This window comes from Notolepis coatsorum (genome assembly GCF_963971535.1).
Source record: "Notolepis coatsorum genome assembly, chromosome: 13".
In the NCBI taxonomy this organism is placed as follows: Eukaryota; Metazoa; Chordata; class Actinopteri; order Aulopiformes; family Paralepididae; genus Notolepis; species Notolepis coatsorum.
The window spans coordinates 67,174,280-67,201,844 of NC_140177.1; the positions used below are offsets into that span (position 1 = coordinate 67,174,280).

Sequence of the window (27,565 nt, forward strand, 5' to 3'; positions counted from 1 at the left end):
TACCTATTATATACCTTTGATTTGGAAATAATATCGTGTCCAGGTGAGCAACACGAACGACTTTCGCAAAATGCACATAGCGCTCCATAACTCAGCTACCAGGAATTAGCCCGGATCACTCTGAAACTATACCATATTCACCACGGGATAACACGCTAACGTATATATGAAAAATTAAAAAAAAATTACATATTGGACTACAAATAGTGTCTGTTAAATGAGCCTGACTATTTTCTCCATAGCTATAATATAGAATATACAATAGATCCGCAAAGATCGTAAAATGGCGTGAAAATAGGCAATGGAAAGCTGGTGCTAGAGAGCAGAGATGGGCGCTGGCTATGGCGTTGAATTAGTTAATATATACGGTACAACAAACACAGTGTTAAAGGCCCAATCAGTGATCCAAACGTAAGACAAAGGGGTAGTAGCCCCAGCACCAAAACAAATATCAATGGAGACTCTATTCTCGATTATCTTGATTGACTCAGCCCTTGTTAGAAGGACAAACACTAGATAACAAGTAAATATGAGTTTTTAATTGTATTTGTATTGTAAAATGTTTGTGTCTGTAAATGGAGTAAAATAAACCTATACTGGTAATCTGCTTTATGATTAAACATTTTCCAAAAAGCAATTTGTTCATGTACAAACATATGGTCAAACAAAACTATGGATTGGGGCTTTAATTAAAATATAGCTACTCACATCCGGGTTGGGAGAAGTCATCATCCGGTCCTGTGCCGTCAGTGTCTGTAGGCCCGACAAATGGTTCAAAGCCATAAATCTCAGGATCTGCAGTCCACCCACACTGGTCACCGCTGTCAAAATCACAGCCAGTCACGCAAGCTGTTGACAAAACATGTCAAGGTTTAAATTAGGTACCCCTTTAATTACAGAGTGATTGACTCATATATTTAATATTTCGCTGTCAACAGGTATAGTTCCTATAGTGTATAGAAACAGGCTAAATCCCCTTGCATAAAGGTGGAGATAAAAGTGATCTAAACAATTATTATCCAATCTAAAATCTATCCTGTCTCTCAAAAATCACGGAGTCATTGGTTTATAACCAACTCAATACTTTTCTCTCAATGTTTTCTGTGTTGAGCCCACACCAATCTGGTTTTAGAGAGAAACAATCTAAGCTATACTACTTTAGTTCCACATTATATATTACTCGCTCTTGACAAAAGAAAGCACTGTGCTGCTGTACATTTTCCACTACACTGCCTTATTTATAGAGCTATCAAAAGCATTGATTGATTGATCGAAAACTTTATAATACACATTATTTATTCTGGGTTTTATTGATTGATTGAGAGTTGTGTGGCCAAACGAAATATTATAAATCATTGTTTTTCATTATTATCAGTGAACCAGGAGAGGAAGAAGCAGAGGTTTCCAGAGGCGGTGGCCCACGTCTTCCTGCGGTCAAGCACGGTGGCCCTCGTCGGCGGCCTGGAGCAAAAACCCCCATGATACCAATGGCCGCCATAGATTCCGTTGAAAAGTGAGTACACTATATATAATAATATAATACTAGGTTGGTGATAATACACATTATTTATTCTGGGTTTTATTGATTGATTGAGAGTTGTGTGGCCAAACGAAATATTATAAATCATTGTTTTTCATTATTATCAGTGAACCAGGAGAGGAAGAAGCAGAGGTTTCCAGAGGCGGTGGCCCACGTCTTCCTGCGGTCAAGCACGGTGGCCCTCGTCGGCGGCCTGGAGCAAACACACCCAGGCCCAGAGCGACAGCAGCCATACCCTGGAATGAACCCTGGAAAACAGAAAAGGACCACGACACAGCTCCGCAGCCTATACGGTTCACACCAGCAAGAGAACCTGGACATAAACTGAACCCAAGCTGCAAGTATACACCACTGGACTTATTCAAATTGTACATAGACAACGATGCAGTGGAAACACTTGTCAGGAACACAAACAAAAAAGCTGCAAAGAGCAAGGCAAGTGGCAAAAAATATAAATGGACTGACATCAACACCAATGAGTTGTACACATTTTTCGGACTGATTCTCTACATGGCAATTCTGAAACTGCCAGGAGTACAACAGTACTGGAAAAAGATCACCATTTTCAGCATATCATTTCCACCCACTGTCATGGCAAGGGACAGGTTCCGAACGATATCTTGGAACGTCCACATGAGTGATCCGGATGAGGATGTTGTGAATGACAGAAAGAAGGGGCCAGCAGACTATGACCGCCTGTTCAAACTGAAGCCCCTTATGGAGACCATCAGGTCTGCATGCAAAACGCTCTACCACCCCAGGCAAAACATTTCCATTGATGAGAGGATGGTTGCAAGCAAGGCCCATACTTCTATGAAGCAGTACATGAAAGCCAAGCCAACGAAGTGGGGCTTCAAACTTTTTGTTTTGGCTGACAGTAGCAATGGCTACACTTTGGACTTTGCTGTTTACGCCGGGAAGTCAAAGTTCAAATCAGGCATTGGACTGGCGTATGACTCTGTCATGTCCCTGATAAAGCCAGCACACCTCAAGCAAGTACCCATGGGCAAGGGATATCATTTGTATGTCGATAACTTTTATACAAGTCCAAAGCTTTTCAGGGATCTGCATAGCCTGGGTGTCGGAGCATGTGGAACGTGCAGAGTTGACAGAAAAGAATGCCCCCGCACAGAGGTGAATGCTCTCAAAAAGAAGGATGCTAGGGGCACCATCAGGTGGCTACGTGATGGCCCACTGGTCTTTGTGAAGTGGATGGACACACGTGAAGTCTCTGTTTGCTCCACAATCCACGAGTCATTCGCTGGAAAAACTGTGCTGAGGAGAATAAAAAACAAGCGCAGTGAGACCTGGTCCATTGAGAACATTGCATGCCCAACACCTGTCCTGGAGTACAACAAGTACATGGGAGGCGTTGATTTGTCTGACCAACTCATCCAGTACTACTCTGCACACCACAAGACCATGCGATGGTACAGGACTTTGCTCTATCATTATCTGGACATTGCCACCACTAACTCCTACCTTCTTCACATGGAGCTCTGCAGAGAGCAGCAGGTGCAGCCGATGACCCACCTGGTCTTCCAGCAGGAGCTGGTAGCTGAGCTGTGTGGCGTCACAGTTGTACAGGTGCCAGTGGACAACCTACCCACGGCAGTGGACAATCTACCCACAGCACCAGTGGACCGCCTACCAAGGAACCATTCACCTGTTGCGATCACGCAACAGGCAGATAAATCCCAGAAGGCCACGGCTGGCCGCCTGTTTTGCGTACATTGTAAGATGAAGACCCCCTGGAAGTGCTGTGAATGTGGTATGGCCCTCTGTATCATTCCAGACAGGAACTGATTTTTCACATATCACTTAGTGTGATACAGAACAGGCAGATACAACCATGAGGAGACACTTTTTTTTTTTTTTTTTTTTTATACATGTGCATCATTTTATTTTTTTGTAGATTTTGCCTAAATTCATTGTGGTCGCGCTCTCTGCCAAATATCATATGAGGCACCTTGTATTACTATTGTAATCCAAAAGTGATATATAGGGTTGTTCATTGTACAATACAATTGATACAGTTGATGTTTCTTGTTGATTATTATTCTCTATGTGTTTTTAATAAAATTGTGTGATATTCTATTCCAGTTGTGTTTTTTCATTTTTTTATAGTGATACACACAATGCCCTCTGAGAATACTTCTGTGTGTGTGTAACCAAATGCATACCTACATGTATGACCTATATCTATCTACTACTTTTGGATATGAGCATTTTTTATTTAATAATAATAATAATAATAATTCTTTCTTTCTTTCTTTCTTTCTTTCTTTCTTTCTTTCTTTCTTTCTTTCTTTCTTTCTTTCTTTCTTTCTTTCTTTCTTTCTTTCTTTCTTTCTTTCTTTCTTTCTTCTTTCTTTCTTTCTTTCTTTCTTTCTTTCTTTCTTTCTTTCTTCTTTCTTTCTTTCTTTCTTTCTTTCTTTCTTTCTTTCTTTCTTTCTTTCTTTCTTTCTTTCTTTCTTTTTCTTTCTTTCTTTCTTTCTTTCTTTCTTTCTTTCTTTCTTTCTTTCTTTCTTTCTTTCTTTCTTTCTTTCTTTCTTTCTTTCTTTCTCTTTCTTTCTTTCTTTCTTTCTTTCTTTCTTTCTTTCTTTCTTTCTTTCTTTCTTTCTTTCTTTCTTTCTTTCTTTCTTTCTTTCTTTCTTTCTTTCTTTCTCTCTCTCTCTCTCTCTCTCTCTCTCTCTCTCTCTCTCTCTCTCTCTCTCTCTCTCTCTCTCTCTCTCTCTCTCTCTCTCTCTCTCTCTCTCATTCTAGAGAAATACAACCACAAATTGTTATTGGTTTGCTTCTTTTTCTTACAGTACTATATATACTGTACTTTACTGTATATACTGTACCATCCACTGTACTGAAACATCTCAATATAAGTAATCATGGTATGCTGCAAAAGGTGATATGGTATGTGATATGGTACAGTACTGTAAATACCATCTCTCTCTCTCTCTCTCTCTCTCTCTCTCTCTCTCTCTCTCTCTCTCTCTCTCTCTCTCTCTCTCTCTCTCTCTCTCTCTCTCTCGGGCTTTATTGAGGAAGGGCACAACTCTATCAGCTGAGTAACAATGTTCATCAAAGTGTTGAGTGCTACAGTGTAGGTTAGTATATTAGGACAAGTGCATACCTACATGTATGACCTATATCTATCTACTACTTTTGGATATGAGCATTTTTTCAATACCCAACTATGTAGTGGCCGCTTGTCGCTAGGCTAGGCCTCCTGCTGGGTCCATGCACTGGAATAACAAAGGAATTGATTGTTCATTGACTACAGCTCAGCGTTCAACACCATAGTCCCCACCAGACTGGTGGACAAGCTGATCGAGCTAGGTCTGAGCTCCGCCCTGAGCGCCTGGGTACTGGACTTTCTGAGTGAAAGACCCCAGGCGGTCAGGGTGGGGGGTCAGACCTCCAACACCATCACCCTGAGCATCGGGTCCCCCCAGGGCTGTGTTCTAAGCCCCCTGCTGTACTCACTCTACACACACGATTGTGTGGCTAAGTTCAGCTCCAACTCCATAGTGAAGTTCGCAGACGACACGGTGGTGGTGGGGCTGATCTCGGACAACGACGAGAAGGCCTACCGGAAGGAGGTTGAGGTACTGGAACGTTGGTGCCAGGACAACAGCCTGCTCCTGAACATTGGTAAAACCAAGGAGCTGATCGTGGATTATAGGAGAGGACAGCAGGAGACACACACACCACTGATGATTAACGGGGCTACCGTGGACAGGGTGAGCAGCTTCAAGTATCTGGGGGTCCACATCTCAGAGGATCTGACATGGTCAACACACATAGACACAGTAGTAAAGAAGGCGAAACAGCGCCTCTACCACCTGAGACAGTTAAGGAAGTTCAGAGTATCGGGGAAGATACTCCAGTCCTTCTACTCAGGAGCTGTAGAGAGCATCTTGACCGGAAACATCACTGCCTGGTATGGAAACAGCACGGCACAGGACAAGAAGGCCCTACAGAGAGTGGTGCGCTCAGCCGAGCGTACCACGGGTATTGCGCTACCTACCCTGCAGGTTCTATACAACAAGAGGTGCAAATCCAGAGCCTGCAGAATAATGAAAGACCCCCACCACCCCAATAACAGCCTGTTCCAGCTGCTGAGGTCAGGCAGACGCCTGCGAACCCCAGCTACTAGGACGGAGAGGCTTAGGCTCAGCTTCTTCCCCCAGGCCATCAGAGCCTTGAACAATGAACATTGAGAGCCACAGAAACGGAACTATCCACACACAAGCACACACACGACACGCACGCTGAGCACGCTCACACACTAGCAGCCACTTTAACACTCATGCCGCACACATGCACACTTATGGCCAAGAGGAAAGGCCACTTTAAATTAGTATAACAACAGGAACAGTGTATTGCACTACTAAAGCTACCTAGCATGTCCTATATGCTCTGTAAATACTATGTACAGATACCGAGATGTCACACCATGTTACCTGTTTATTGCACTGTTGTTTTTATTGGATTCTATTATATGTTGTACCACTGTATTTTATTGGATTCTATTATATGTTGTACCACTGTATTGCACATCGTCGCGGGCAAGACCACCCGCATTTCATTGTATACCTGTATGCCGTGACAATTAAAACTCTTGACTTGACTTGACTTGACTTGGAATGACTGGGCCTTTGCTCCAGGTGTGAAATGGTTCTAGTGACAATGATCACATTGAATTCTGGGAGTGTAGTTCTCTCATCAGATAGCTGAATGAACTTGGATCAAGTTCAAGTCCTATCCTGAAAAGTAGTTAGGATTTTACCAGAATGTTTGATAGGACATTGATTGAAAACTATCATCTCAAATTTGACAATTGATGGCTTATTTTGAAGGTATGAATCTGTAATTTTACATTATGCAACAAAAAAAAAGGGAAAATTCTGAGAAGGTGGAGCTAGTTACTTTAGACCTTGAAGGGTTTAACAGATTGCAGAATGGGTACAGTACAGTACAGCTCAATACATACAATTGTTAAGGGGATGCAGACCAGAGAAAGACTTTCGTCTTGTTTACATCAGGGTCCCCCATTTTCAATTCATAATGGTTTGATTGATTAATGGCATTTGATACAGTTGACCATTCTCTTCTTTTACAAAGGTTATACAGTATTGGTTTTGACACAAAGGCTTGCAGTTGGTTTGTCTGAGAGATCCCAATGTGGAAAAATAGGTAAAGACTTCTTACCTATCACAAAAGGTGTCCCACAGTAGTGTACATCTGTATGTCTTGTACGTCATAAATGTTATGATGAATTGAAAATGGGGGACCCTAATGTAAACAAGACGAAAGTCTTTATCTGGTCTGCATCCCCTTAACAATTGTGTGTATTGAGCCGTACTGTATTGTACCCATTCTGCAATCTGTTATTACAATTTTCAATCAATCAATCCGCAGGGATCTATTTTGGGCCCTGTTTTATTTTTCCATTTAAATATTAATAATGTAATTTCTTTATTAGGTAATTTTCAGGCTCATCTTTATGCGGATGGCACAATTTCTGTACACCAGGCCACTAAGAGCCTGCAACTCTCTTTTAATATCCTGCAAGACATACTAATTGATCTTAAATTGGTGCTCAATGCAAAAAATTAAATCAAATCAAATCAAATCAAATTTATTTATAAGGCCCGTCGGGGCGGATTTAGGATTGTAGGAGATCCGGGGCTTAGCCCAGATGGGCCCCCCCTTTTTTTTTTTTTCTTCTTTTTCTTAAAATCTATTTTTATTTTAATGTTTTATTTAATTTTTTTTTTTGGCAGGCAAGGGGTGGTTTGGAGGGGGTCTGGCACTACCCGCTCCACGACAGATTTTGTTTGAATTGAATGAACCTGTACGTGCAATTTCCTGCAATATAGAGCCTTCAATCTTGACCAATAAAGCTGCTCTTTTCACTATAAAACTCAGTTAACCATAACGTAGTTATGGTTAGATTTATATATTGGGGGGGATATATGATATTTTTCATATAATCAAAAAGTGGTGGAGCAAGATCATACCTTTGCTCCCCCAAGTTCAATAGTGGGAGAGCAGAGATGCTCCGAATGCTCTTATGGCCAGGCGTCTATGATTCACTGATACAAAGTAAAATAGTGCAGTGCAATAAAATAGTTAGTAAAATAGAATAAAATAATGCAATAGTGCATTGCAATAAAATAGTTATCATCGTATTTTTCCGGGAGGCCGGTAAGGAGTGCATTACAGTAGTCGAGTTGGCTTGAGATAAAGGCATGGATCTGGTTTTCAGCGTCCTTTTGATTTATAAATGGCCGTACTTTAGCTATGTTTCTAAGGTGGAAGAATTAAGTTTTTGTCAACTTGTTCATTGTGATTTAAAGCTTAGGTCTGAGTCTACCATAACACCAAGACTTAACTCACTCAAATACAGTTAGCAGCTGGATAGACCACAGATGGAAATTATCTTCTGCTAAATCTGGTGCAAACATATTTTCATGTAACAATGATGAATTGTAAAAAAAAAAAAAAAAAAAAAAAAAAAATTTAAATAGATTCGGGGCTTTTCAGAATACATCCGGGGCTTGAGCCCAGGTAGCCACCCCCTAGCTCCGCCCTTACAACACACGTTAATGTCCCCATGGGCCGTACAGGTCTTCTTTAAACAAGTCAAGAAGAAAACATAACAATAAGTCAAGAACAGAACAAGAACACCATAAGGTCCAAACATTTTTAGATGAATGCAAATAAATGAAAGAATGCAAGCACTCCCAGACATACTCCACGCGAAGGTAAGGAAAAACTCACTAAAACCTAACAATAGGGAAAAAAGCTCCACAGGCAGTGTGGAGGAGAGAAACCTTAGAAGGGCCATTCAAGGGGGGATCTCCCTTCTTAGATGTTGGTGATAGTAGTGTAAATATATATATACAGAGACAAAAACATTGATTATGATGGTCTCCATATATCCACTGTGAATGAGTCTGATATTGAAAGAGACAGTATAAGTATATTGGTATTTGGCTCGATGGGAAGTTTACATTTAAGTACAATGTAGATAATCGTGTATGTAAACTGTGGCAGAAAAGTGGTTTCTTGTATAGGAATAGAGCCAACTTCCCATGAATAATAAAAGGGGGTTATTGAAGTTATTTCTTCTATCTGTCTTAGATTATTGAGATGTAATTTACAGATATGCTGCTTATTTTATTCTTAAACCCTTAGAATCTGTATTCTAACCATTCTGCCCTCTGGTTTATCACCGAGGATATAGCACTCATCACTGGCATCTGTTTGTATACAAGTCCATTATTGGTGATTATATCTCCACACTGTTGAACTGGCCCTGTGCAGTATTACAGTATTACTCCTCTTGTTGTTGCACCTTTTATATTGTGTGATGTATTTTCTCGACATTGTAAATGAGAGCTTGCTCTCAATGATTTATCGAGATTAAATAAATGTTTTATTAGTGATACAGTTTTTGTGTAGGCCTACTGTATGTTTTTTGTGTGTCAAAATAGTAAAAACAGGTGAGAAAATAAAAATGTATGTCTATATATAATATATATATACGTGTGTGTGTGTGCGTGCGTGCGTGCGTGCGTGCGTGCATGTGTGTGTGTGTGTAAAGTGATATTCCATTGAACTCACATGGACAGGCTCCTTCGCTGATGACAATGTTGTCCAGGGCTGTGTCACATGAATCGCTCATGCCTCTCTGAGCCTCAAACACAATCTAAAGACAAAGAGAAAACAACATACAAATAAAGTTATTAACATGATTTTAGCAGTAGGCTAGGCCTATATGTCACTGTATCATGGCTGCCCACATGTTTGATGTCTTCAACCCTCCTAATCGAAGATGATTAAACAGAAGGTTTTGTAGATACAGTACTGAATTCTGCCATCCGGACATATCCAGAATATCAGGCATAAAATGGTTATGCGATTAAAATGCGATTAATTAGATTAGATAATTTTTTTTAATCGCCTGACAGCACTATAATCTACCCCACAATGCAAAGTGTCTAACACATCCTCTTTTGCTGTTAGCTAGCATTAGCTACCAAAGATTTGAGCTAATGTCAGCTAGCAATGGTGCAGCTAACGCTAGCTACTGTCAAAGACCATCTTTGATTAACACTAGCTAGCATTACCTGTAACATTTGGTAGCTGACATAACAGCTGTTTGGTAGAAAATGTAAGCGCTAATGCTTGCTAACAGTAACAGCAAAAGAGGATGTCGCTTTACATTGTGGGGCAGAATAGAAAGAATGAATGGCATCATACATGAGGGCGAATACAGTCCTCCAAGAGGTCAAGGGTACTATGACTATGCGTGCACCTCATGATACCAAAGCACCTCAAAGGCGCTTAAAACAAAATTACAAACATCACAAAACAAACTGGTCAGACTACTACTTGACCTGAACCCCAGAACCCACCTCACCCCTGCCCACTTTGACAACCTAGGATGGCTTAGAGTAGACGACAGAGTACAGCAACTTGCAATGGGCCTGGTCTACAAGATACACTATACGACCGGGGTGCCCATGTACATGTCAAAATACTTCCCAAAGGTCAGTGAATACCACAACCACTACACCAGAGGAAGCTCAGCAAATCATGTTAAACCCAGATTCGGCTCAAACAAGGGACTAAACACGTTTCGCAATTATGCCACAACAATGTGGAACGCCCTACCCAAAGCTGTAAAGGAATGTGAATCCCATGCCCACATTCAAAACCGCTCTTAAAGAGCACCTACGGGAGGCTGCAATTCTAAACTGGCCACCGTAAATGCCCAAAACCCCCACCACCTCCTAATAGACAGTCTCCTCCCCACCGCATGTATATATTCCCTCCCCGCCGTATGTATATTTCTCTCCCACCCACCCACCCCCCCCTAATGTACAGTCCCCTCCCCATCATATGTATATACTCTGTCAGGATCTAGGGGTAACAGTACTGTATATTGGAATACCGTTTATGTCACAAATGTATCAGTACTAAATACCTATATGTCCCTATGCCATAAATGTCATGTATGTTGTGTATGTCATAAATGTCTATATGAATTGAAAATGGGGGACCCTGATGGAAACAAGACAAACGTCTTTCTCAGGTCTGCATCCCATTAACAATTGTATGTATTGAGCCGTACTGTATTGTACCCATTCTGCAATCTGTTAAATAAAGTTCTGTATCGTTAGTGGCTTAGCTTGGCATCGCTACTGCACTATCTCGCGTACGTGCACGCGTACTGAATAAACCACAAATGTACCTCTAATACCAGTATTAGTCTGACCACACCCCTCATCAGCTTACCTTCATAAGCAGGTGTGTGGTCACCTGCTCTCCTCCTTCTCGCTTTCATCACAAGGAAGAAGTGCCTCGGTAGATCCCCACACTTGACACCATGATGGAAGAAATTGGATTAGGAACAGCTTGGGAAACAAGGATACGTTGACATCATATCTTTATTTTCTCTCTCACTATTTTCGAGAAAATACGGCGATATTGTCTTCGTACTGGAGTGTCTAGAAGATGATGATCATTCTAAAAACCCTCCACCGGTTTTCGTATTGGGAGCACGCCGCTGCATGCTTCTCAACTGCAGTTCCTTGCTGTGTTTGTTGGGGTGAAACCTGTCAGGCCACAGCTGAACTGTCGGACATGCCGCTGTTGTGAGGAGCGGTGCGTTCCAGGTTGGGTGAGTAGTGTTTGCTGGCGGGCTCCACTTGTCTGTTAGTGCTATGGGGGCTACTTGACAAAGTTTATGGAAACCGGCCCCAGGCTAGGGTCCTTTGTTTAGCCGCCTAGGCGACAGAAGGCCTTGGTCTGGCGACCATTATAGTTTTAACTAGTGGGCCGCGACCATTGACACTGGTGATCCCTGTGTGTTCTGGACGAGTGGATTCTCTCTGTCACCGTGTTAAGACCCCATCTTTCATATCCAAATGAGAGTATTCCTTCACGAGGGGATATGTGCATGTAATGTGCGATAGCGGCAGATTCATGTTCAAAGTCAGCTATACAGGCCAGTTGGTACTGTGCTGATTCCGCCGGACGTGGTAATGTCACCGTTGTGAAGCGGTGTTGACGTCTTGTTTTCTCTTTTCTCTTAAAAAGTGAGGAGGGGTTCAGAACGGCGGCCTGTCTGGGTGAGTGTTATGTCATTGTTTACATGTTCATGGCTTACGGTTAGCCGGTCAGTGGCCTGGCGCGGGGTAGCTTAGCTTCTCGCGCGCCGCCGGGAGCTCGCTTCTGATCGCGTGCGTCGTTAGATCGGCGTCTCGCGAGCGGAAGCAATAGCACCCGAACGGTTGGAGCAGCCGTTAGCTTGATGCTATTCTGTTGAACGTGCTTTGATTTTAACATGTTTTACACTCTTGACCACGACGTCATCCTTGACAGGGGATGTTCGTCGACCCTGCCCTGTGCCTGGACGGGGATTGCGTCAACAAAGAGGACTGTAGCGACTGGTTGGAGCGGCGACGCTGCCCGGATCGAACAACACAGGACGGCTGTGTTCTACGGTGTCTTGTGACTGCACTTCGCTGATCTGCGTTCCGGGTAGGTACGGGGTTGGCCAGACCTCATAACACGTCTTCTGGTTTTACTTTGCTAAATGTATTGTGAATAACGGTGTTTTTTCCCAAAGCGTGTGTTGTTGCAATGCATTTGGGATACGTTGCGGGTTATGTGTGAGCTGTTTTTGTCACTGGCAGTTAGCTTCTCCGTGCAGATCGTGATGTATTGATCTGGTTGTTGTGTGAGGAACATCATGGTGTTTATGTGTACCGTGTACTCACTACTAAGGCAACTAACCTATGAAGCTATGCTTGGTGACAAGTGAGTAAAAGAATGTTCTTTCTCAGACTGTAATGACAATGAACAGTGAGTTCACACATTAACAGGTTTTCCTGTTTTAACTGGCCGTATTGAGGGTAAAATAGGAGGATTGTGTTTTCCCCCCCGGTTCCCTGGGGACTTTATCACCTCCTATCAGACATGTTGTGCATTAATTGTGTCTTTTGTGTGGTAGGGATACGATGTAACTCTTAGCTTGATTGCTGAGGTTGTGCTAAATCTGCTGGAGAAACTTATTTCCTAAAGGGAAATTGGTTTGGTTGCTGTCATGTGTGCTTAGCAAGGCCTGTGGTCGATACTAATCAAGAATGATGTATTCTCTCATTGTGAAAAAAACGGCGTTCCTCTGTTGAGTGTTTTTGCCATTTTTTGTAGGTGATGATGGGTTGTGTGTGTCATGTGACCTACAACTGGGTTGTACTGGCCACAGAAGCACATGTGTATGTTGGACCGGGGTTCTTAGAGCCCTCTCTATTCTGTGTTTTTCCTTAGTAAAAATCAGATAGCAGGTTAGCTCGTGCGCTGTGTGGAGCTGTGAAACGCTTCATAGAGCTGACTATGACTGTGTCATATTCTCTTTTTGTCGTTACGTCGTATCATGGGTGTGGGGTCGTAAAGGGGTGAACTGGTAACCTTTCCTCTCCCCATTGTTCTGTCGGTCAGGGGTACACCCCCTGTCCTTCAAGGTTCCCGTCACGTGGCGGTTCGGCACGTTATGGGGGGGGGGGGGGGGGGGGGGGGGGAGGGAGTTCCTGGTCCCACGGCCTGGTATATTGGGCGTGTGCACCGCAGGAATTCCCCCGCCATAGAGTACGTCACCGTGCGCGTCTCTGTTGGTAGGACTTCCGTGTGCTGTTCAGGTCCATGTGATGGATCTGTTTTCAGGGGGGGTGGTCAGGGCTCCTCCTCACCAAGCGCCTACTCAGGCCTTCTGTGAGTTCGGACTCCTTCTTCCATGTGAGGAAGCCTCCATCAGAGTACAGAGCCTTCCTCCTCAGATTGTCAAAGTGAGTGGACCCTCTAGAAGGGTCCTTTTCTATTGTATGTATATTCGATTCAATTCGTTTATTGAGTGTGTATGGGTTCGGTGCCTCTTCCCCGGAGGCCCTAAAACCAGTTTTTTACATGGCTCAAGGTGCAATATATTCTTTTCAATCTGTACAGCTCGCGTGGGAAGTCTCTCTGGGGATCCCCGTCTCTTTCCTATGGGAGGGTGGTGGGATGTAAAAATGTGAACATTTTTTACCCCGGCTGTGTAGACTGGGATACATACTGTTGATGCTTCCTTCTTTCTATTCCAGAAGTGTTGGAGTTAGGGAGTGTCACACCCCTCTTGTCGTTCCCCTGGGCGCCTTGGGGATTCAATGACAGGTCTAAATAGCCTGTTCATTGATGGGGGTGTGTCCCGACGCACGTATAGTGCTAGCTCGCTGTAAACAGGCGATTGACTGGCACGCCTTGGTTGCTTGTGGTTGAAACAGCGTTTTTATAAAGCAACTGAGATGGGGGTTTTTCCTCTTCCGGCGACCACATCCCATGACCTGGGTGGGTTGTCGACGGATTCTCGTTCATGTCTGGGGGATGATGACGGGATGGATCTGAACATATATAGTGGGGTCTCACGCCCTTGGGGTGGGCCACCAGGCGCGGTTCGTCCGAACGTCTGGGTGGCGCCTTCTTTTCATGTTAAGATCAACACGCATATCTGCCCTTCTCCTGGAGTAGGCATGTCGGCGTGGTTAGGGCACGGGACTGGTTCTGGTCACGCTGGTCCGGATCAGTTGAACCCGTTGTCCGCCGGGGATGCAGATCTGCTGTTCTGGTACCCTGAGGGACTTGGGCTTTTTTCAGGGGGAAAAATGCCAGGTCGGTCTGGGTGTCACAGGGTTAAGCGCTATGGAGACCCTGGTTGGGTATGTTTTTACTCAGCACTGTCGTCATGGCTTACAGCCATGCCATTCTGTACGCGCTCGATCTCGTCGGATCTCGGCCGCTACACAGGTTGGTCCTGGTTAGTACTTGGTTGGGAGACCGCCGGGGAATACCAGGTACGGTGTGCTTAGGGGCTGGTTCTCCATTATTTTTCGCTCCTCTCTCACGCATGGCGAAGAGGGGCCTGTGGGGGTGGTTTTTTGACCTCCTCTGGTGACCCTGTGCTTCCCGTACCGCCAGGCCCGGTCCGAAGTGATGTTTGCGACCCGTAGGCCTGGGTTAACCCTTTTTGGAAACTGAAACACTTGTACTGCGGTATAGCCGGTGTATACCCGCAGGTGTGTTTTGGAGTTTTTTCTTGAGGGGTTATAGGAACAACCACCGCATTGGGTAACACCGAGGTGGTTGATTCCCTGGTGTGTTGGAGCAGTGTCAACTCCCGGGTTCACCGTTTGAGGGTGCCCCTGCACGTTCATGACGTCTGCCAATCGTGTCAGCCTTCTCTGCCTCGACCCCTCTGGGTGGGGGTTGTTAAATGGAGGCTTGGTCATGCAACACCGCCAGCTTACGCTCCTTCCGCCGGGGCGGCTGTGTTCAGCTGTCCCCTCTGGCGCCTGTCTCGTCCGCAGTCTCCAGGCTAGGGTTAACAGCCTGTTGCCTGGTTTTTCCCCGGTGCGCTGCCTGCTTCCGTTGGTTAACCTTTTTTGTGTGCTTACGGCCATGCTGACTGCCTATTCTGCAGGGTCAGTGTGCCAGGCGGTGTACTATTGGGGGGACGGGGCCCGCTCGGCTTACGGCCATACCGACCTGAACACGCCCGATCTCGTCCGATCTCGGAAGCTGGGCAGGTTCTGGCCTGGTTGGTTCCGCCTGGGAATACCAGGTGCAGTAACTGAGGGGCCTTTGTCCGAATACGCTGGCGATGTGGGGGGCGGGGCACTACGTGCCCACCTGGTGGGGTCTTGATGCTGGCATCATGGACTTCTCCGGGCCCCCATTCTAGGGAGTCCAGTCCTTTTGGTGGGTCTGGGTCTTCCTTCGTGCTCCGCTGCTACGGCCTTGCCACGGGGTTGGGTTTGCCCTTGACCCCGTGATTCTGGGGGCAGTAACGAGGTTGTTCCTCCGTTCGTTCCCGGGTGGCATGCGGGTTGTGCGTGTGTGTAGTCGTGGGGTCAAGCCACGGTCTGCTCACCCTGTGCGTTGAGTTGCTTGAGTGCCTCTTCGCACGGTCGGGTCCGTCGCCCTCCCGTGACGTCCCTAATAGGGGGGCTACCCTCCATTAGGGGGGGTCGGGGGGGCTCGGCCCTCCCTGTTCTGATGGTTTTGGGGGGCTGTCAGCGGGGTGTATTTGTCAGCCAAGTGGCTCCGCTTGGCCTCCCTTGTGCAGTAGCGATGCCAAGCTAAGCCACTAACGATACAGAACGTTAGGTTATGACTATAACCAAGTTCTGTTAGTTAGGGGCGATGCTTGGCATCGGACGGCCGCTGCAGCCCTTGTCCTCACCTTGTGGTGAAAGCTTGGGAAGGAGGAGAGCAGGTGACCACACACCTGCTTATGAAGGTAAGCTGATGAGGGGTGTGGTCAGACTAATACTGGTATTAGAGGTACATTTGTGGTTTATTCAGTACGCGTGCACGTACGCGAGATAGTGCAGTAGCGATGCCAAGCATCGCCCCTAACTAACAGAACTTGGTTATAGTCATAACCTAACGTTTTCATTCATTCATTCATTCATTCATTCATTCATTCATTCATTCATTCATTCATTCATTCATTCATTCATTCATTCATTCATTCATTCATTCATTCATTCATTCATTCATTCAAGGAAAAAGGTCACTTTATTAAAGGAAAAAAACAAAACATAACTGGATGCTTTTGTATAGTATAGTTAGGATAGCATAGTGACATAGGGCATAACTGTATATTGTATAGAAAGTGTATAGGACTCATTGCCTTTTGTATTTTATCTTTATTTTTATCATGTCTATTTTATTTGATTTCTATTCAATTATTTTATTCTATTATTATTATTTGTATTTTTTGCACACTCGAAGCGGACATGGCCACCTTCATTTCACTATAATTATGTCTTGTATGTATGTGATGAATAAACCTCTTGAATCTCTTGAATTCGTCATTTACAGACAGAGAGAGAACAATAATAGAGATTAAAAAATTGCACACAAACTGCCATATAAAATAGTATACGCTTATGTGTGTCAGCATATATAGAATATTATATTACTATACTATAAAAGTATATTGGTAGGGCGCTTTCACCATTTCCCCTGCATTGTTCAATTCAAGATACATTAGAAATACATGAAATTTAAATGTTTCTCACTTTTGTGTTCCCTGGTTAAAATGTTTATCAAATGTGTTTAAATCGTAATTGCTATATTTGCGAAGGAAATATTAAATAATTAAATAGTGTCCCCCTATAGTCACTGGCCACCCTGTTCAATTGTGGTAATGTCTATTTTAGAAAACAATGGCATCACATTCAAGCCTGACATTACTTTCTCAGCTGTAAAATATCTCAGGTTATTCTATATTCTATTATTGAATATCTACACCATGTTGTACACCCCCCCCCCCTGCTAGTGTCCATCCTGTTGGCCAGGGGGACATGGATAGTGATGGTGTACTGACATTATTCAATTAAATTCAAGGACTTTCACATCATAACCTATTTCCTATCATATAACATAAGTAATCTAACATTTTAAAAAATAGGAGGTGTAAATGGCAACTCCAATCTAGGAATGACCCAGCTGCTGCTGGTGCATAATAACATCTGTATCACTAGCATCATTTACCATACATTGTGTAGGCGAAACAACGTGTGCAGAGTACATTTTTAGATGGATCAATCAAATTGACTTTGTGAACCTCCCCACCCCACCCCCGTGGGTGCTACAACAACACATGGAGAGTTTGTAACTTGCATAGTTCAAACTAGGGCTGATCCCGATTAGTCGAATAGCCGCCTAATCGATTGAAAGGAGCCGTAGTCGACTGCCAACCTCTTAGTAGAATGCAAAAAAAATATTGGTAGCACTTTATAATAATACCCTGTTATAATACATTTATAAGGTATTTGTAGAAAATGAACTAATCATGAACAAACCATTTATATACATTCATAAATGATTATTAAATCATTTATAACTATATTTGTATAACATTTACAGATTAGTTCTACATTATTTATAACTCATTATCAACATTGTTTGTACTTGATTTGTTCATCATTAAATAATGTTGTTTAATGTGTAGTAACACATTTGTAGATGCTTTGAAAAATGGATATGAAAAAACGACTATAGTGTATCTCCATTTATTTTTCATGTTCAACAAATGATTTGTTAAGACATTCTTAAAACATTTATAAATCATTTGCAGATGCTATCGTGGGGGCCAATCTAAAGTGAAGCCTATTCATCATTAACAAGTGTCTAATACAGTTAATTATTTGTTTACTTTTTCATCACATGTTACAAATGTTGTAGCCAGCTTTCGGATACACCCTTCTTTGTGACATCAAACAGTGACAGAATTAGGACTAAAGATAAATGCAATTTTATTAACATATAAAATACATGTGCATGACATAGTGTAACATCGGGGGGCACTAGGACCCAGGAGTACCCTGGCCAGGTATTGAAGAGTATGTAGAGAGGAAGTCTCACGTGAGCGAGACTTGACGTCACGTGTGTTGCCGTCTGTTTGAATGGAAGCACAAGTTATCCGTACTGCGTCTATACTTTCGCTTTTCAGGTATGAGCAGGTTATACACCTTTTTTTGTTGGTAAATATATTCCATCATTTCCGACCTACAAACGTTGGGTTATGACTATAACCAAGTTCTGTTAGTATCGCGACGCTCTGCATCGCTCTCTGCACTATCTCGCATACGTGCACGCGCACTGAATAAAGACCACAATGTACCTTTAATCCCAATATTCGTCTGACCACACCCCTATCAGCTTACCCATATAAGCAGGGGTGGGGCCACCCACTCTCCTCCTTCCCAAGCTTTCGCCACAAGGCGAGGTCAAAGGCTGCAGCGGCGTCGGATGCCGAGCGTCGCGATACTAACAGAACTTGGTTATAGTCATAACCCAACGTTCTGTATCGTATCGCTCTCGCTCGGCATCGCTCTCTGCACAAGGGAGGCCGAGCGAGAGCCAACGGCCGACAAATACACCCGCTGACAGCCCCCCACAAACCATCAGAACAGGGAGGGCCGAGCCCCCCCGACCCACCCTAATGGCGGGCACCCCCCCTATTAGGGGCTTCACGGGAGGGCGACGGACCCGACCGTGCGAAGAGGCACTCAAGCAACTCAACGCACAGGGTGAGCAGACCGTGGCTTGACCCCACGACTACACACACGCACAACCCGCATGCCACCCGGGAACGAACGGAGGAACAACCTCGTTACTGCCCCCAGAATCACGGGGTCAAGGGCAAACCCAACCCCGTGGCAAGGCCGTAGCAGCGGAGCACGAAGGAAGACCCAGACCCACCAAAAGGACTGGACTCCCTAGAATGGGGGCCCGGAGAAGTCCATGATGCCAGCATCAAGACCCCACCAGGTGGGCACGTAGTGCCCCGCCCCCCACATCGCCAGCGTATTCGGACAAAGGCCCCTCAGTTACTGCACCTGGTATTCCCAGGCGGAATCCCATCCAAGCACTAACCAGGCCAGAACCTGCTTAGCTTCCGAGATCGGACGAGATCGGGCGTGTTCAGGTTGGTATGGCCGTAAGCCGAGCGGGCCCTGTCCCCCCAATAGTACACCGCCTGGCACACTGACCCTGCAGAACAGGCAGTCAGCATGGCCGTAAGCACACAAAAAAGGTTAACCAACGGAAGCAGGCAGCGCACCGGGGAAAAACCAGGCAACAGGCTGTTAACCCTAGCCTGGAGACTGCGGACGAGACAGGCGCCAGAGGGGACAGCTGAACACAGCCGCCCCGGCGGAAGGAGCGTAAGCTGGCGGTGTTGCATGACCAAGCCTCCATTTAAAAACCCCCACCCAGAGGGGTCGAGGCAGAGAAGGCTGACACGATTGGCAGACGTCATGAACGTGCAGGGGCACCCTCAAACGGTGAACCCGGGAGTTGACACTGCTCCAACACACCAGGGAATCAACCACCTCGGTGTTACCCAATGCGGTGGTTGTTCCTATAACCCCTCAAGAAAAAACTCCAAAACACACCTGCGGGTATACACCGGCTATACCGCAGTACAAGTGTTTCAGTTTCCAAAAAGGGTTAACCCAGGCCTACGGGTCGCAAACATCACTTCGGACCGGGCCTGGCGGTACGGGAAGCACAGGGTCACCAGAGGAGGTCAAAAAACCACCCCCACAGGCCCCTCTTCGCCATGCGTGAGAGAGGAGCGAAAAACAACGGAGAACCAGCCCCTAAGCACACCGTACCTGGTATTCCCTGGCGGTCTCCCAACCAAGTACTAACCAGGACCAACCTGTGTAGCGGCCGAGATCCGACGAGATCGAGCGCGTACAGAATGGCATGGCTGTAAGCCATGACGACAGTGCTGAGTAAAAACATACCCAACCAGGGTCTCCATAGCGCTTAACCCTGTGACACCCAGACCGACCTGGCATTTTTCCCCCTGAAAAAAGCCCAAGTCCCTCAGGGTACCAGAACAGCAGATCTGCATCCCCGGCGGACAACGGGTCCAACTGATCTGGACCAGCGTGACCAGAACCAGTCCCGTGCCCTAACCACGCCGACATGCCTACTCCAGGAGAAGGGCAGATATGCGTGTTGATCTTAACATGAAAAGAAGGCGCCACCCAGACGTTCGGACGAACCGCGCCTGGCGGCCCACCCCAAGGGCGTGAGACCCCACCACATATGTTCAGATCCATCCCGTCATCATCCCCCAGACATGAACGAGAATCCGTCGACAACCCACCCAGGTCATGGGATGTGGTCGTCGGAAGAGGAAAAACCCCCATCTCAGTTGCTTTATAAAAACGCTGTTTCAACCACAAGCAACCAAGGCGTGCCAGTCAATCGCCTGTTTACAGCGAGCTAGCACTATACGTGCGTCGGGACACACCCCCATCAATGAACAGGCTAATTAGACCCGTCATTGAATCCCCAAGGCGCCCAGGGGAACGACAAGAGGGGTGTGACACTCCCTAACTCCAACACTTCTGGAATAGAAAGAAGGAAGCATCAACAGTATGTATCCCAGTCTACACAGCCGGGGTAAAAAATGTTCACATTTTTACATCCCACCACCCTCCCATAGGAAGAGACGGGGATCCCCAGAGAGACTTCCCACGTGAGCTGTACAGATTGAAAAGAATATATTGCACCTTGAGCCATGTAAAAAACTGGTTTTAGGGCCTCCGGGGAAGAGGCACTGAACCCATACACACTCAATAAACGAATTGAATCGAATATACATACAATAGAAAAGGACCCTTCTAGAGGGTCCACTCACTTTGACAATCTGAGGAGGAAGGCTCTGTACTCTGATGGAGGCTTCCTCACATGGAAGAAGGAGTCCGAACTCACAGAAGGCCTGAATAGGCGCTTGGTGAGGAGGAGCCCTGACCACCCCCCCTGAAAACAGATCCATCACATGGACCTGAACAGCACACGGAAGTCCTACCAACAGAGACGCGCACGGTGACGTACTCTATGGCGGGGGAATTCCTGCGGTGCACACGCCCAATATACCAGGCCGTGGGACCAGGAACTCCCTCCCCCCCCCCCCCCCCCCCCCCCCCGTAACGTGCCGAACCGCCACGTGACGGGAACCTTGAAGGACAGGGGGTGTACCCCTGACCGACAGAACAATGGGGAGAGGAAAGGTTACCAGTACACCCCTTTACGACCCCACACCCATGATACGATGTAACGACAAAAAGAGAATATGACACAGTCATAGTCAGCTCTATGAAGCGTTTCACAGCTCCACACAGCGCATGAGCTAACCTGCTATCTGATTTTTACTAAGGAAAAACACAGAATAGAGAGGGCTCTAAGAGCCCCGGTCCAACATACACATGTGCTTCTGTGGCCAGTACAACCCAGTTGTAGGTCACATGACACACACAACCCATCATCACCTACAAAAAATGGCAAAAACACTCAACAGAGGAACGCCGTTTTTTTTTTTTTTTTTTCACAATGAGAGAATACATCATTCTTGATTAGTATCGACCACAGGCCTTGCTAAGCACACATGACAGCAACCAAACCAATTTCCCTTTAGGAAATAAGTTTCTCCAGCAGATTTAGCACAACCTCAGCAATCAAGCTAAGAGTTACATCGCATCCCTACCACACAAAAGACACAAATAGTGCACAAACATGTCTGATAGGAGGATGAAAAAGTCCCCAGGGAACCGGGGGGGAAAACACAATCCTCCTATTTTACCCTCAATACGGCCAGTTAAAACAGGAAAACCTGTTAATGTGTGAACACACTGTTCATTGTCATTACAGTCTGAGAAAGAACATTCTTTTACTCACTTGTCACCAAGCATAGCTTCATAGGTTAGTTACCTTAGTTGTGAGTACACGGCCGTGTTTCTCACACAACAACCAGATCATTACATCCCGTTTGCACGGAGAAGCTAACTGCCAGTGACAAAAACAGCTCACACATAACCCGCAACGTATCCTAAATGCATTGCAACAACACACGTTTTGGGAAAAAACACCGTTATTCACAATACATTTAGCAAAGTAAAACCAGAAGACGTGTTATGAGGTCTGGTCAACCCCGTTCCTACCCGGAACGCAGATCAGCGAAGTGCAGTCACAGACACCGTAGGAACACAGCCGTCCTGTGTTGTCCGAACTGGGTAGCGTCACCGCCCCAACCCGTACTACAGTCCCCCGTTGATGCAACCTTGCCGTCCAGGCTCAGGGCAGGGTCGACGAAACATCCCCTGTCAAGGATGACGTCGCGGTCAAGAGTGTAAAACATGTTAAAATCAAAGCACGTTCAACAGAATAGCATCAAGCTAACGGCGATCAGAAGCGAGCTCACGGCGGCGCGCGAGAAGCTAAGCTACCGTTACCTAGCGACCACGACATGCTAGCCCCGCAGCTAACAGCTGACTGGCTAATAGTAGGCCCTAAGCAGGCCACGCAGCGATCCAGCAGGCTAACGCAGCAGTTAACAGCTGACTGGCTAACCGTAAGCTATGAACATGTAAACAATGACATAACACTCACCCAGACAGGCCGCCGTTCTGAACCTCTCCTCACTTTAAGAGAAAAGAGAAAACAAGATGTCAACACCGCTTCACAACGGTGACTTTACCACATCCGACGGAATCAGCACAGTACCAACTGGCCTGTGTAGCTGACTTTGAACATGAATCTGCCGCTATCGCACATTACATGCACATATCCCCTCGTGAAGGAATACTCTCATTTGGATATGAAAGATGGGCCTTAACACGGTGACAGAGAGAATCCACTCGTCCAGAACACACAGGGATCACCAGTGTCAATGGTCGCGGCCCACTAGTTAAAACTATAATGGTCTTCAGACCAAGGCCTCCTGTCGCCTAGGTGGCTAAACAAAGGACCCTAGCCTGGGGCCGGTTTCCATAAACTTTGTCAAGTAGCCCCCATAGCACTAACAGACAAGTGGAGCCCGCCAGCAAACACTACTCACCCAACCTGGAACGCACCGCTTCTCACAACAGCGGCATGTCCGACAGTTCAGCTGTGGCCTGACAGGTTTCACCCCAACAAACACAGCAAGGAACTGCAGTTGAGAAGCATGCAGCGGCGTGCTCCCAATACGAAAACCGGTGGAGGGTTTTTAGAATGATCATCATCTTCCAGACACTCCAGTACGAAGACAATATCGCCGTATTTTCTCGAAAATAGTGAGAGAGAAAATAAAGATATGATGTCAACGTATCCTTGTTTCCCAAAGCTGCTCCTAAACCTTTCTTCCATCATGGTGTCAAGTGTGGGGATCTACCGAGGCACTTCTTCCTTGTGGTGAAAGCGAGAAGGAGGAGAGTGGGTGGCCCCACCCCTGCTTATATGGGTAAGCTGATAGGGGTGTGGTCAGACGAATATTGGGATTAAAGGTACATTGTGGTCTTTATTCAGTGCGCGTGCACGTATGCGAGATAGTGCAGAGAGCGATGCCGAGCGAGAGCGATACGATACAGAACAACTCTTATATGTTGTGTAGACGTTCGTGTAGATGTGGTGGCCGCTAACGTTACATTTGTTCCTAATGTGTGCTCAGTGCTCAGTATGTATGTGATGACGACACGACACACAAGACTAGAGTAATAATTATTTGTGTCGTGTCATTATCACTGAGCACACTGAGCACACATTAGGACCAAATGTAACGTTAGCGGCCACCACATCTACACGAACGTCTACACAACATATAAGAGTTGTTTGTAGGTCGGAAATGATGGAATAGATTTACCAACAAAAAAAGGTGTTTAACCTTCTCATACCTTATTAAAAGCGAAAGTATAGACGCAGCACGGATAACTTGTGCTTCCATTCAAACAGACGACAACACACGTGACGTCAAGTCTCGCTCGCGTGAGACTTCCTCTCTAGATACTCTTCAATACCTGGCCAGGGTACTCCTGGGTCCTAGTGCCCCCCGATGTTACACTATGTCATGTACATGTATTTTATATGTTAATAAAATTGCATTTATCTTTAGTCCTAATTCTGTCACTGTTTTATGTCACAAAGAAGGGTGTATCCGAAAGCTGCCTACAACATTTGTAACATGTGATGAAAAAGTAAACAAATAATTAACTGTATTAGACACTTGTTAATGATAAATAGGCTTCACTTTAGATTGGCCCCCACGATAGCATCTGCAAATGATTTATAAATGTTTTATGAATGTCTTAACAAATCATTTGTTGAACATGAAAAATAAATGGAGATACACTATAGTCGTTTTTTCATATCCATTTTTGAAAGCATCTACAAATGTGTTACTACACATTAAACAACATTATTTAATGATGAACAAATCAAGTACAAACAATGTTGATAATGAGTTATAAATAATGTAGAACTAATCTGTAAATGTTATACAAATATAGTTATAAATGATTTAATAATCATTTATGAATGTATATAAATGGTTTGTTCATGATTAGTTCATTATCTACAAATACCTTATAAATGTATTATAACAGGGTGTTATTATAAAGTGCTACCAAAATGGTATATATATATTTCTTTTTTTATCATTCTTTCCAAAAGCAAAGAGGTCTAGAAGCGTGGCTAACGCTAATGGCGCGCTAACTGCCTAAGAAAACGGGCATAGAGGCACTGAAAGAGGATTTCACCTGTCTAATGTACACACTAGACAAATATCAAGATGTATCCATGCTTTCGCAGGACAAGAAGCCTTCAGTCGACTCCTTCAGACATTAAGCACCCCCCACAGCCCAAATGAAATGAATATTTTTTTTAATAATAATAATATATTTATAATTTGTTTTTCTTATTTTAGCATTTTGGCAAATTTTGGCCAATCAAAGTCGACATTACAAATCCTTAGTCGGGGACAGGCCTAGTTCAGACGGAAAGGTTTTGAAACCATTCTGTGTAAATAGCTCGTGTTGAGAAGGTTCGAAGCTGTTAACCTTTTACGTGAAAGTGACAAAAAGCAGAGAGCCTCATCTACCCACCTCTCTTCTCCTGTATGCTGTAATCATTTTACAATTACCCACCTCTCTTCTCCTGTACGCTGTAACCCTTTTACAATTACCCATGTTGATTGGGAGAAAAGAAGAGATAAGAGTTGTAAAAAATAAATCATTTGGTGTTGTAAAAGATACCAGGTGTGTGTGTGCTTTCTCTGAATCTGCCACACACAGTTCATGGTGTGGGCGGTGTGTCTTGTCTTATCTCAAACAGTACCAAAGTGCCTTATGTGGAGGAATAACTGTCCACTCCCTCAGTTGAGGTCTGTATCCCCTCCCTTCCCCCAAACCTACAGTTTATGGTGCCCCCCCCGCCTCTCCTGACTATAAAGGAACCCCACTCTCTGATTATTTCTCTTACTTCACCCACATACCAACACCAAGATCAAATCAAATCAAATTTAAGGTAATGCCTCCATGCAGGGGCATAGCTGGGGGGGGGGGGGGGGGGGCTTAGCATGATTCCAAGGGCCGCGCGCTCACATTCACTGGGGGCCTACAAATACATTCTTTCATGGGGCCCAGAATCTGGAGCTACACCCCTGCCTCCATGGGCTGTACAAGTCTTATTGAACAAGTCAAGAAGAAATAAAACAAACAAAAATATGTGACACTCAATGTCAGGTAATGTTGTGTTATCAACATTATTATTATTATTAAGGTGGAATTTCACCCAAAATACATCTGAACTCTATCTTTTATTATGATTGATTCTCAAAAATATAGATATGTTTCATTTAGATATTTGATTGGGATAGTTGAATTTAGATTTTAATCCCTGTACTAAGAAATTATTCATTCTTTCTTGCATTATGTGCATAGGATTATGCTCTTAACCCTTCTGCCTCGTTAGGTAACTGACAGAGTTGGCACATCAGTGCATGAAAAGATTGCATCACGTTCAAGGTCATAAAAAACGAAATTTGTAATATTTCATTCCAATTCTTTTTTTTATGAATACCACTATGAACCTAACTCAACATATCTATCAAAGATTCCAAAGATTTCCGAATTGTAACCCCTTATATTCCTGTTTGTGTTAGGGTTAGGGTTAGGGTTAGGGTTGGGGTTAGGGTTAGGGTTAGGGTTAGGGGTTAGGGATAGGGTTAGGGTTAGGGGTTAGGGATAGGGTTAGGGGTTAGGGATAGGGTTAGGGTTAGGATTAGGGTTAGGGTTAGGGTAACCCTAACCCTAACCCTATACCCCTAATGGCATGAAATAAACCACTGAGGTCGTTTTGTCCTCTAATATTGGTTACCTTTTTTTTTTAGAGGTTTTCAAAATATAATCTTCTCAAATTCTGTAAATATATGGAAAATACCCTAACCCCCCCCTTTAATTGTAAACTAGTCCCTGAGCCCATTGTCATTTTCCATTAGTGGCCCCTGAGCTATTTCAGTATCCTTGGCTGGAGTAAAGTATTCCAAACTAATCTACTGTACTTAATCAATAAAGAACAACAAACAGACACTCACACTGATAATCTGTCCGGTGGGTTTGGACACCGTGATGGCACCTCCCAACCACGCCGGGCTCTGGATCCCAATCCTTTTCCAGACCTCGTCCTCAGAGCCGGGCCTCCTCACCAGAACCCTTAGATGGTTCTGGCTGTCAGCGCCGTACATGTAGTAGCGGAACTGGACACAGACCTGGGTGGCGGTGGAGGAGAGGGCGGGGCTTAAGAGACGGGCCTTCTTCCCGTTGGCCACGTTGTTAGCCTCGTGGTAGATGTAGTAGCCGTCTACGGAGAAAGAAGTGACAGGGTGAAATGTTTTCACCAGCTTTAACCAAGATCGGGACCTTTCTCTTTTCTTTCAACCATGAGAAAGTCATTCATGCTTTCATATTTTCCTGTCTTGAATACTGCATGCTGGCATCAGTCAAGCTTCTCTTTCCCGCCTCCAGCTTGTCCAAAATTCTGCGGCTAGACTCCTCCTGACTAGATTAAAAAACCCTGTCCTCGCATCCCTTCACTGGCTCCCTATTAGCTATAGATTTAAAAATCCTATTGTTTGTTTATAAAGCTTTACATAATCTTGCCCCGCTGTATATCTCTGAACTTCGTCATCCATACATCCCGACTAGGTCTCCTGACTGTTCCCAGGTCAGGTTATCTCCACTAGGTCTCTCAGGTCCTCTGACCAGGGGCTCCTGGCTGTTCCCAGGTCAGGTTATCTCCACTAGGTCTCTCAGGTCCTCTGACCAGGGGCTCCTGGCTGTTCCCAGGTCAGGTTATCTCCACTAGGTCTCTCAGGTCCTCTGAGGTCCTCATAGGTCCTCTCAGGTCCTCATAACATTAGATCGCCGGAATCCATTGGGATTAAAAAAAGAATAAACTCCTTATTAAAGCCTGTTTTTACTCATTAGCTTTTAATTGTGACTGACGGCCCTCAAGTCATCCTTTTTGTTGGTTATTTTCTGTGTTTTACTGGTAATTTTATTAAATGTTGTTTAGTTTGTGTTATGTCTGAATGTGATTTATTTTTAGTTTTCATATGGGATTTTTCTGTAAAGC

General features: G+C 44.8%; 1 protein-coding gene across 1 annotated transcript in view; it reads right to left on the reverse strand.

The window, feature by feature from the left end:
• zanl (zonadhesin, like) overlaps nucleotides 1-27,565 on the reverse strand; it is a gene marked incomplete at both ends in the record, with an annotated part of 184,158 nt that overhangs the window by 139,974 nt on the left and 16,619 nt on the right. Inside the window, 3 exon segments of the mRNA XM_084327694.1 lie at nucleotides 709-849; nucleotides 9,173-9,257; nucleotides 26,526-26,791. Of these exon segments, the coding sequence (XP_084183820.1) occupies nucleotides 709-849; nucleotides 9,173-9,257; nucleotides 26,526-26,791 (492 nt within the window).